The sequence below is a fragment of the Coenobita brevimanus genome, chromosome 72 (genome assembly GCF_032717465.1).
Source record: "Coenobita brevimanus isolate Jiangsu-jjx chromosome 72, ASM3271746v2, whole genome shotgun sequence".
NCBI classification, from domain to species: Eukaryota; Metazoa; Arthropoda; class Malacostraca; order Decapoda; family Coenobitidae; genus Coenobita; species Coenobita brevimanus.
In genome coordinates, this window is record NC_137025.1 from 41183948 (window position 1) to 41196011 (window position 12064).

At 45.7% G+C, this 12064-nt stretch overlaps 1 protein-coding gene across 1 annotated transcript; it reads left to right on the forward strand.

The window, feature by feature from the left end:
• Window positions 1-617: 617 nt before the first annotated feature.
• LOC145407114 (uncharacterized) lies at window positions 618-1420 on the forward strand. Its single transcript, XM_080278134.1, has 2 exons — window positions 618-965; window positions 1028-1420. The coding sequence occupies exons 1-2, from the start codon at window positions 618-620 to the stop codon at window positions 1418-1420; spliced, it is 741 nt and encodes a 246-aa protein (XP_080134260.1).
• Window positions 1421-12064: the final 10644 nt, after the last annotated feature.

Below are 12064 nucleotides of genomic sequence, written 5' to 3' on the forward strand. Positions count from 1 at the left end.
CTATCCACTTGGGAGATCCACCTCACCTTAACATCAGACCACCACGCCATAATGTGCTCTATCGGAATCTCCCCCCTCCCAAAACCCCCTGGGCCCCCCCTCGATGGAATATGAAATGGGCAAACTGGGATCTATTCGCTGACACTCATTCGCCTCCTCACCTTCAACCCCTCAACTGACCTTGATAGACACACCGAACAGATCACTGAAGCCTTCCGAGCTGCTGCAGACTGCCATTCCCACCATCGCCCCTCCAAAACGCTACCACAAAGACTAATGGTACTAAGCCCTAGAGTCAAAGAACTCAATCACCATCTCAACAGGGCAAAAAGATTTACAGATCCAACCCCATCCCCGATGCACTCAGATACCTCCAGTCAGTCATCAGGCATTCCATTGCCGAGAAAAATATCATAAAAGAACAAAAATGGCTGGAGTGGTGTCAATCTCTGGGTGCCCATACCAACCTCGGATCTATCTGGAGGAAGTTGAAAGCAGTCTCTAGCCCCCTCCCTGCCCGCCCCCCCCACCCATCCAAACTCCCGAGAAAAAGCCGAAGACATGGCGGAGGCCTTCGCCCTACGAACCACTCCTCAACAACTCCCACTTACCACCAGATGTCGGCAAGAAGACCTCCACCAGCCCAGGGTGGACTTGATCTGCACCAGCCAAAACTCCCTGCCGAGACCAACTGCTCCTTCACTCTACACGAACTCACCCAGACATACAAAGCCAGCGCCGACACCGCCCCAGGCCCAGATGGGATCACTTACGGCATGCTTTCACATGCGGGTCCAGTGGTGGAGGAGACCTTCCTGGACCTCCTCAACCATTCCTGGACCCTCGGCTGTGTACTCTCGCTGTGGAAGCATGCTGTAATCCACCCAATCCCGAAACAAGGCGACCCCAACAACCCCAGACCCATCTCCCTTCTGAGTTGTCTCGGCAAAACTGCAGAGCAAATGGTACTCTGCCGTCTATCGTGGTCTCTGCCCCCCCACATAGTCACACCTTTGCCTACACCAAGGGCAAAGGTGCCTCAGAATGCCTGGGCTCCTTTCTTTCTGAATTCCATGGAGGCAAAGGCCTAGCCGTCTTCACTGATCTCGAGAAGGCCTTCGAGCTTGCATGTCCAGAGGCTATCCTTGCAACCCTGGCACACAGGGGTGTGAAGGGTCGCCTCCTTTGCTGGCTCGAGGACTTCTTTCGGAATCGTGAAGCGGCTGTCCGCTTCCAGGGATTCACATCCACCCCCCACAGACACCAAAACGGCACTCCACAAGACAGTATTCTCAGTCCAGCTCTGTTCAACACCGTTGTGGAGTGCCTCCTGCACACTGATCTTGGGACAGGAATTCGCCTCTTATGTTATGCCGACGATCTCGCCCTCGCCATTCACAAAGGTCCCTATCACTCATGAGCCCAGAAAGCCCTATCCAAACTACTGTCAGAGTGTGAAGAATTAGGCCTTAAAATCAACGTCAGCAAGACCAAGGCCCTCCCCCTGGGTATCAGACCTCCCACTGATCAATTATGCCTCGGGCACACACCACTGAATATGTAACAGCACACTGATACCTGAGGATGACAATCGACACTCACCTCTCCTTCCGACATGAAATTGCACGCCTCATGGACAAAACCACGACACGCATCTCCGCTCTCAGAGCTCTAGCAGGCAAAGGTGAGGGGGTTTCCTTCAAAGTCCTATGTCTCTTCTACACCCAGACTATAAGGTCCACAGCCGACTACTCAGCCCCGGTACTTCCAGCCGTCGATCCCACCCACTTAGCAAAACTAGAGGTCATACAAAATGAAGCCATGAGGGTCATGACTGGCTTTCCAAGATGACCAAGCTCTGCAACCTCCACCTCGAATGCGACCTTGAAAGTCTAGATCTCCACATACAGGCACTATTGGTAAATCTCGCCACCAAACTCGCTCGTAAGGCCTCTCCACTCCCCCTCCTTTCACGACTAAAAGCATCAACCAGCCTTCACCCTGACTTACTCACCAGCAGCAGGCTACACAGCATTGCCCGAGCCATCCACGCTCTTGGACTCTCCGCCCTTATCACGCAAGCTCCTGACTCCCGTGCCCCCTGCTACCGCCCCCAGGCCCCATGGGACCCTCCCCTATGCAACCTAATCATTGCCAACTCACCTACCAAAGCCCACACCCCCACACAGCAACTCCGCCAGGAGGACCTACAACGCATTCGCTCCATCACCCCGAAGGATGCAACCACCTATTATACTGACGGTTCTGTTACAAACACACGAGCAGCTGCTGCCTTCGAATGCAAACAACGAACCCAAGGACTCCGGCTCACCAATGGAGCCACCACTCTACAAGCTGAACTGGTGGCAATCGCAGCTGCTCTGAAAGATGCCTTGCAATACAGTTCATCATCAACTATCATCATCCACTCGGACTCCATGGCTGCCATTCAGACCCTCAGGCAGCCTTTCCCCACCGACAACATCTTTCTCATCACAGACATTCTTGCCACGGTTTGACAAATAAAGGATGCAGGGGGATCCGTCACCATCCACTGGATCCCCAGCCATGTGGGAATCAGAGGCAATGAAAAAGCAGACAACGCTGCGGAGCAAGCAGCAACACGCCCTATTATTGACAAAGATGTACCATCGAGCCTCTCAAGCATCAAAAGAACCATCAAGCACCGCACAGCAGACCGTAACCGAGACGAACACCACAAACAAGTACAATTAGACTCCCCATCGGCAACATGGTTCGTCCTTGCCACACAATACGCTCAGCTCCCACTGCCACTACCTAGAGATAATATCCTCCTGAACTGCATCCATTGCCTCCGACTGGGGTATCCAAGCCTCACTGAACTTAACTCAGAAGGCAGCCCTCCTCCCACAAAATGTGAGCACTGCAGCGCCCGCACCACTCACCCACTCCTTCACTACCTGCTCCGCTGCCCCGTCTCCGAGTAAACTCCCCTTACCCAGACCCTGACATCCCGAGAGCCCAACTCCAGCAGTTTCCCTCGACACACTCCGCACCACTGCTGCCAGTATCATTGCCACCACTCCATTCCGCACCTTGCTTGAAGTGGCGCGAAGAGCGCATCCTCCATTTTAACTTAAAAAAAAAAAAACTGCAGAAGAAACAGCGTGTGAGCTGGGCGGCAATTTTGCCCTGCACACACGGCCTGTCTTCCCCCTTACTGTCTAAAGCTTACCCTCACCGACTGGGCTAATGTATGGCCCGGCCTTCACTACAGGTGAAGGATATCTTAAAATGAACGAACACCCCACTGACTGGGCTACTGTATGGCCCGGCCTGCACTACAGGTGCAGGAAATCTTTAAACGAACGAACGAACGCCGAATATTCTGATTGTCACTTCTCTTCATCATTCACAGGTTAGTTCTCGAACTCTCACACCTCCCTTTTTTCTCCCTTGTGTAATGTAAGTCATCAGATACGTTCGTGATATTTCCCCTGATCCCTCTTGTACTGAATAATGAGATCGTCACTCCTCTTCATTATTCACAGATCGTCTGTTCAAGCCACTGCCCAACGTCTCAACACTAAATCACCCCCTCCCTTTTTTTTTTCTTAGTTCATGTAGCCTAATCAAAGAATCTATCGGCTGGTCCATTTTGATTATGGTCCATTTAATTACTGTTCATGTAATTACTGTATCTTGTCTGTATATGATTACAATTTTAATCTTAAGAGGATATCTTCGTGGTAAATTTTAGTTTTTTCCCGAAGAGTCCAACTGTGACCACGGGATTGATATATCCATGTGTATCAGTATTCTTTCAATATTAATTTAGGTTGTTTTTTTTACACTGCCAGACGCCATGTATCCCAAACGGGGTGGCCAAGGGCTCAGAGTTAATTGTTTTACAGGGAGGGGCACTAATCCTCCACCAACCCCACTTGACACGTAGGGATGCCAACAGAATCTGGTGTTCCCAGGCGGTCACCCATCCAAGTACTAACCAGACCCAACGTTGTAAAGATTCATATTTCTAGTGATGTAGATCCTCATTATATTTCGTTTGGGTTCATTCATGGTTTGAAGAGTAATCTGTCGCAGTTCTTAATGCTTAGTAAATCATAGGTTAAGTCATTTCGAGTTTTAAATTTTACTATCCTCTAAGGAGTAGTAGAGACGAGATTGAGTGGCCCGCAAGGTGTACTAATATCCATCGGCTCACGCACTATCCAAAAGATCACGCTACCTCATTTCTCATAAATTCTCAAATATGATCACGCTACCCTATTTCTCTTAACTTCTAAAATTCTCAAATAAGATCACGCTACCCCATTTTCCATAATCTCTAAGGAATTTCTTTCGTCATTACACTGGTGACTAATTCTCGGCGTTACACTGGTGGCATTAGCGGTGGTGGTGTCTAAATTACTGATCATTATATTACCAAGGGAAATATTTCCTTCAGTGGAACAAAACTTCTTCCCAACAACCTACGTAACACCCCCAGCCCCTTGTGTCCCCTACCTGATGCATGGATTCATGGGTGTCATTTCAATTTTCCTTGGGGGGGGGGGCATAGGCTACTTAGGAGGCCCCCCTACTCCCACCTGCCCACATGGGGAGGTGGCCAGCGAGCATTTTGAAGTCACATGCAATGCTATATTTAGGGAATTAAAGGAGTAAACAAATATATATACTGTATATAATTATTTATTAAACCAATTACTTCCTGACACACACACTAATGGATATTCTAGCATTGGCAAACGTTCGAACTTTTAACTCCGACTTCGAGCCACAAAATAAAATAAAACCATACTTTCGTGTACAATTCTATGTTCATTTTATTTTTTGTAATGCATAAATATCACTTAAGTGTTTGTGACTTAGATTTTGTCATACAGATTTTGTAAGAAATAAAAATGCTTACTTGGTTCTGATGCCACCCTACTGTCCCCTTTTTCCTCACGGTGTCACGGTACCTCACCGTCCCGCTAGATCTTTCCGGACCACCGCCCACTTTGGGAACCATTGATCTAAATGGACTCTTAAGACTCCTACCTACAGGTACGTACTTCCTATGATGAATAAAAGCTTTTATTGATAGCCAGAATACAATAAAAAATGCAGCTCGATACTGAAGGTAACTGAACAGTGGGACAGGAACATGCTTACGTTGACATCCTTTAATATACCCAGTATATTAATGTGATTATTACACACACACACACACACACACACAAGATATATTTCACTCAAAATGTATTGAGGCTAAATACAAATTATTTTTAAATTCACGGTGTTAACCTTTTTTTTTTTTCACTAATTGTAGGTGATTTGGAGGCCCCTTCAGAAAGCTTGGGGGGGGGGTGAGTGCCCCTCACTGTCCCCCCCAAATGACGCCCCTGATTGCCAACACACACATACGTGTTACATAACACAGTTAATACATACATTACATACATACATAATTCATAACATATTTCTAACACATACACATAATAACACACTTCCAACACATACATACATAATGCATAACACTGGTAACACGCACATAATATATAACACATTGCCAACACATACATACATAATAATGTACATAACACATTGCTAGCACATACATAACACATTGTTAACACATACATACTAAAATGCGTGACTTAAAGAACAGTGCCCCCGAAATATACCATAGTGCCCCCGACAACAGGGCAAGCAAAATACAGCTCAGTATGCCCGAGGAGGTACCGACACCCCCACACGGACCCCACGGGGTAGCCGCCACCAGTCACAACCACTCCCGGCAACAGCGACATATGTCAGCCCGGGCCGTGCGCCCATGTCACGCAGCCACCACGCCATCGCCGCCGTAGGAGAAAGACACTACCTTCATGGAGTGGGATTGTTGAACCAGCTAGGGGTGGATTTGTCATAGGCACTCCAGACGGCGCCCCTCCGGTAGGACGGCCTATTGTCGCTCCCATCCTCGTGAGACGATCTATGGTCACTCCGAAAGTGCTCCGGTAGAGACGGCCTATTGTCGCTCCCATCCTCGTGAGACAATCTATGGTCGCTCCGACAGTGCTCCGGTAGAGACAGCCTATTGTCGCTCCCATCCTCGTGAGACAATCTATGGTCGCTCCGAAAGTGCTCCGGTAGAGACAGCCTATTGTCGCTCCCATCCTCGTGAGACGATAGATGGTCGCTCCGACAGTGCTTTGGTAGAGACGGCCTATTGTCGCTCCCATCCTCGTGAGACAATCTATGGTCGCTCTGAGAGTGCTCCAGTAGAGACGGCCTATTGTCGCTCCCATCCTTGTGAGACGACCTATTGTCGCTCCGAGAATGTCTTGGTAGAGACGGCCTATTGTCGCTTCCTTCCTCATGAGATCTATTGTCGTTCCAAGGGTGTGCAGAAAGAGGTAAGGAGAGAGACGTCACTATGGCAGGAGACTAGAGCCCAGGTTTCCTATCCCGGAGTGACCCGGACAGGCCTCACAGCCTCCCCTGGCCTCTGTTCCCTACGTCTGGCTCTAGAGCAGACGCACCTGACGGGCCCCAGTGGAAGTCGCTGCTGCAGCCCTCTTCTGTCGGCGCCCCTAGATGCTGGAGACCGCAGCCCGCAGTCTCTCTCGGTTTTCCCCAGGACACCCGGGCACGATCTCCCTACGCCCCCACGACGCCGTAAGGCTCTCACTACAGGCCGAGACTTACAACAGAGGTTCCTGGAGCTATTTGGCCCCAGTCCCGAGGGCCACACTCCTGAGCCCAGCCCGGAAGCCACGGGTAGCCCAGGACGCGAGAGGACGCCCTTACGAGTTATCGTGCCCTCTTGGCACGCCTCACATTGGCAGTGCCCCTAGCCTGGCAGGATAGCCGACGACATGTTCCTGCCTATCCCCCTGATGAATACGTGTGATACTGCAGTACGAGTGATTTAGGTTAAGTGTGATTTCCCCTAGTATAAATATTGTGCAGTGACTTCATATAGTGAAGATCGGGGCGAATAAGATCACAGTGAGAAACTAAAGGACGAGTGTGTGGAACAAGATCTGATGAACTATATTTATGAGTGACGTCCCTTTTATACAATTAGTAAGCCTGTGCCGCCTGGCGATTCCCCTGTAATGACATACCCCTATTACTGTGAGCTGTAAAGGAATATTGTGAAAGAGAGTATTAATGATATTCTCTTCATCCCCCACGCTACCCATAAATCTTGTTTATCACTCTCTCTCACCCCAATATCCCGAGTAAGTGTGAATCAAGAATAAAATCAATTACCAAAGTCCCTTGGCTAGTGGAAACCATGTAAACTTCACGGCTAATATCTGCCTCTCTCCAGTATTACCATAACTTTCCCCTAGCCGTCACAAGTCACTCCCTGCACCCTCCCCTATCTCCTCCTCGTGAGACTCACCCCCCCCCCCGTGCCTCCCGTGCGCGCCTATATTCACTGCACCCTTGATACACTAGGATTGATTGCGTTGTCATTAATGCCAGATAAGTAAGTATCCTGCGAGATACCCATATCCTAGATAAGGTTTTATATTGCTATGTATTGTGCTGTAATATCTGCTGACTTGTCCTGTCTGATTGTGGTAATATACGTGTAAAGGTTGTTGCCTAGAGTTTTTGTGTCCTGCCTCTTTATTGCACTAAGCTCCGGTCTCGAAAGAGGACCCCGCTCCACGTTAGGTGTAATAGGAACGAGAAGTCGAGCCTAATTTCACCTAGCAATATACATACATAATACATGACACTGCTAACACACACATAGGCTACATAATATGCAATACATTGCCAACACATACATACATAATACAAAACACACTGCTAACACATACATACATAATACAAAACACATTGCTAACACATACATACATACCGGTAATACATAACACATTGCTAACACATACCGGTACATACATAATACATAACACATCTTTAACACATACGTACATAATACATAACACATTGCTATCCATTCATCCATCATCCAATCCTATGCCGCCCCATGAGGAAAGTAGAAGCCCTGGACTGAGCAGGTTGGTCCTGATATTTAAGATGAGTGACCAGCCTCACACATCCCTGAGTGGCATTATAAAAGCAATAAACCACAACCATCCCTTGGATACAAACCTACACAGGCTCAATCCAATTGGAGTGCCTTAACCCGCCGCGTGCCTGTGCCGTTTCAAAACAGTGTGACGAAAATCTGCGGTCAGTGCCAGTGCCATTTTAAAATGGCTTTAATTTTAAAAATTCACTGTGACAACATTTTTCAAGATTCGCAAGTAAAAATTGGCAGGCACGTGTGTTAACTGTTCCTCTACCATTTCCCAGGCAGTCAAGGCCATACATCACTCGCTCCCTCCCTCATGCTCACTGCCTCACTCTGCCTGTATGCCTCACCCAGTGCTGTATATAGTGAAGGCATGTTGTAAATATTTTCACGTATGTGTAAGGACTATACATAGTGAAATCAAGCTGTAAATATTTAGTTGTAAGTGTAAGGACTGTACATGGTGAAGTCAGGTTGTAAATACCTTCTTGTAAGTGCCAGGACTACACAGTGAAGTCAGGTTGTACCTATCTCCAAGTAAGTGTAAGACAATGCATTCACAGTGAGAGAGACATGCAAATTGTGACAGATGTTGAGGTATATAATAAGTAATCAGAAAAGTGTACTGAACATTGCTATACCTTCCCAGCATAAATACCTGAGTCTACCTTACATAGGAAACGGCTTTCGCCTACGTGGTGAGCATGAGAGAGCAGGAATACCTGTACATGAGTAACCAGGACTCAATAAAACCTTTTTCCAAGCTTCGGTAAGTATTTTAACCCTTTAACCGCGGGCACTGTTTTGCCCCAACTGTCCTCTCCCGCGGGGGTTTCGACCAAAATGTAAACAAACTTTAAACCTTTATAACTCTGCACAGAATAAATCTAGAGCGAAAAATAAGGTACCATTAGAAAGTACAGTACTAACCTTCGGCTTTGCAATGATGTAGGTTTCATGATTTCGTTGACTATCACTGGATGGGCAGTGCCATTAGAAGTGAGCGATCTAAAATCACTATTTTTCGCTCACACACCATTACCTTCGCTCATACACCATTACCAAATGCCAACCTCATTCTGATAATAATACTATAAACATATATGAACACTGCACATACGATAAACACCCACTCTGTGTTCACTGAGGCAGGTAAAAGGCACTGTAATTACCCGCACTTCACTGCCACATCAGCGGTGTTGTTATCACTATTATTCGCTCACACACCATTACCAAATGCCAACCTCATTCTCATAATAATACTATAAACATATATGAACACTGCACATACGATAAACACCCACTCTGTATTCACTGAGGCAGGTAAAAGGCACTGTAATTGCCCGCACTTCACTGCCATATCAGCGGTGTTGTAATCACTATTTTTCGCTCACACACCATTACCAAATGCCAACCTCATTCTGATAATAATACTATAAACATATATGAACACTGCACATACGATAAACACCCACTCTGTGTTCGCTGAGGCAGGTAAAAGGCACTGTAATTGCCTGCACTTCACTATCACATCAGCAGTGTTGTCACCCACACAGCTGGACAGATACTGATGCGTGTTTGGTCCGGGGTGGGGTGGGGGGCCCAGGGGGTGGGAGGTGGGGCCCCAGGGGGGGAGGAGGGAGGTGGGGGTCGGCTGGAGTGAAAGAACTTAATAGCTACTCTCCCTTGAAACAATTGGCGCACGGAAAAAATGCGGGGTATTCAAAATATTCACAAACATTCGAGAATGACACCCGCGGTTTGGTCCAGTTTTTGCAATGTCATTCTGGAATGACACCCACGGTTAAAGGGTTAATAGTGAAATTCATTGTTTTCACATCAAAATCTATCATTTTAGGCAAAAATAAAAAAAAGTCAAAAAATGTCCGACACGGAGGTGACCCATAGGGCTAAAAATTGCTGGCACGCGGAGGGTTAATCATTCACTAAACCACCAGGTGCCATAATTTGGTTAAATGGTTACCACCCAGTATTAAATGGTTTCCTGATGTACAGGAAACTATCTGGCTTGTTACTCAGTGTAGAGTCGCCCAAGGGCAGAAGCAAGAGGAAAGAATGAAGGAAAGAAAGACAAGAGGGAGTGTACAGTCACCTGTAGGCAGAAGATGAAAGAATGAAGGAAAGAAAGACAGAAGAGGATGGAAGGAAGAGAGGAAAGGGCAGACATCCAGAGCAGAAATACATCGAGTGAGTGGATGGTGAGTGCCCCCACAACACACTGCTAACACATACATAATACACTGCTGACACACACAACCATAACACACTGCTAACACATACCGGAACATACATAACACACTGCTAACATATACTGTACATACAAGACACACAACACATTGTTAACATATACAAAATATATTACTAATACATACATACATACATAACACATTGCTAACACATACATTCATGACACATAATCCATTCCAAACACATACATACATGACACATAATACATTGTTAACACATACATTCATGACACATACCGGTAATACTGTACATTGCTAACACATACATACATGACATAATACATTGCTAACACATACATACATGACACATAATACACAGTTAAAACATACATTCATGACACAATACTGTACATTGCTAACACATACATACATGACACATGATACATTGCTAACACATACATTCATGACACATAATACATTGCTAACACATACATTCATGACACATAATACATTGCTAACACATACATTCATGACACATAATACAATGCTAACACATACATTCATGACACATAATACATTGCTAACACATACATTCATGATGCATAGGGCCTAATAGGCTACATTGCTAACATACATACATGACACAATACATTGCTAACACATACATTCAAGACACATAGCCTAATACATTGATAATACATGCATACATGACACATAATACACTGCCAACACATACATACATAATACATAACACACTAACACATAATACATTGCTAACACATATATACATAATACATAACACATTGCTAACACATACATAATACATTGCTAACACATACATACATACATAAGTGCTAACACATACATAATACACTGCTAACACATAGGCTACATACATAACACACTAACACATACATAATACATAACACACTGCTAACACATACATATGTAACACATTACCAACTTGTACAATACACACCTATACAGATGGTGTTAATACGCAGCCAAATTTGCTGATCAAGGACACAACAAACTGCAAGAAGTGGCATTCCATGAGTTGCTTCTGGCTGCAGCTCCTCTTAATCTTCCTGCATATTAACTGCCTTCTGCTTTTTTTTTTTTTTCCTGTTAATTCAGGTTCTTACTGAGTTGCATTTTGCCCTGAAGGGTTTTGGATCTTCAGTGTAATATTTTGTGCCAATCCCAATTTCAGGGAGAGCTAGGCTTAGTTAGGATGCATTAGGCTAGGCTAGGTTAGGTCAGGTTAGTAAAAGTCTGGGGTTAGCTTCGGCCAAGTTGGATTAGGTTATGTTGGGTTTGGTTACATCGCTAAGTTTTCCATAGTTTTGACACTTATTAGTGTTTCCTTTTACACATATTTGAGCATGTTTGATACACTGATGAGTCCAGTCGGTGCGATGGTTGGTAAACAGTGCGGGCAGTCAGGCAGATTGTTGACAAACATGGCGTGGTGGCCTGGCCGCATCCTCAAATACCAAAAAATAGGTAAACTTTGTCTTTGCCCAGTCACTTCCTGCAGTCACTACTCTGCAGTTAACTGTGTTGCATGTGTACCATAATTACTTAAACTATATGGACATGCAAGTTACCATAACAATAATGAAAATAACAACGTATTAAAGGAATAAAATCACTCACCTTCGCGACGTCCTATATACTTTGCTCATAACAACCGTGAGACCTAACCAAACGTCACAATCACAATACATACAAGCCTAACATAATTTACTTTTGAGTGCCAAATTTTAGATATAGATTTTTTTAATATATCATCAGTGTTTCAATCGCT

What these genes read in the sequence shown, in the direction of transcription:
- LOC145407114 (XM_080278134.1), top strand. Translation starts at nt 618, where the DNA reads ATGTCGGCAAGAAGACCTCCACCAGCCCAGGGTGGACTTGATCTGCAC. An exon ending in GCAAAACTGCAGAGCAAATG is followed by an intron (nt 966 to 1,027) that starts GTACTCTGCCGT and finishes GCCTACACCAAG; the next exon opens with GGCAAAGGTGCCTCAGAATG.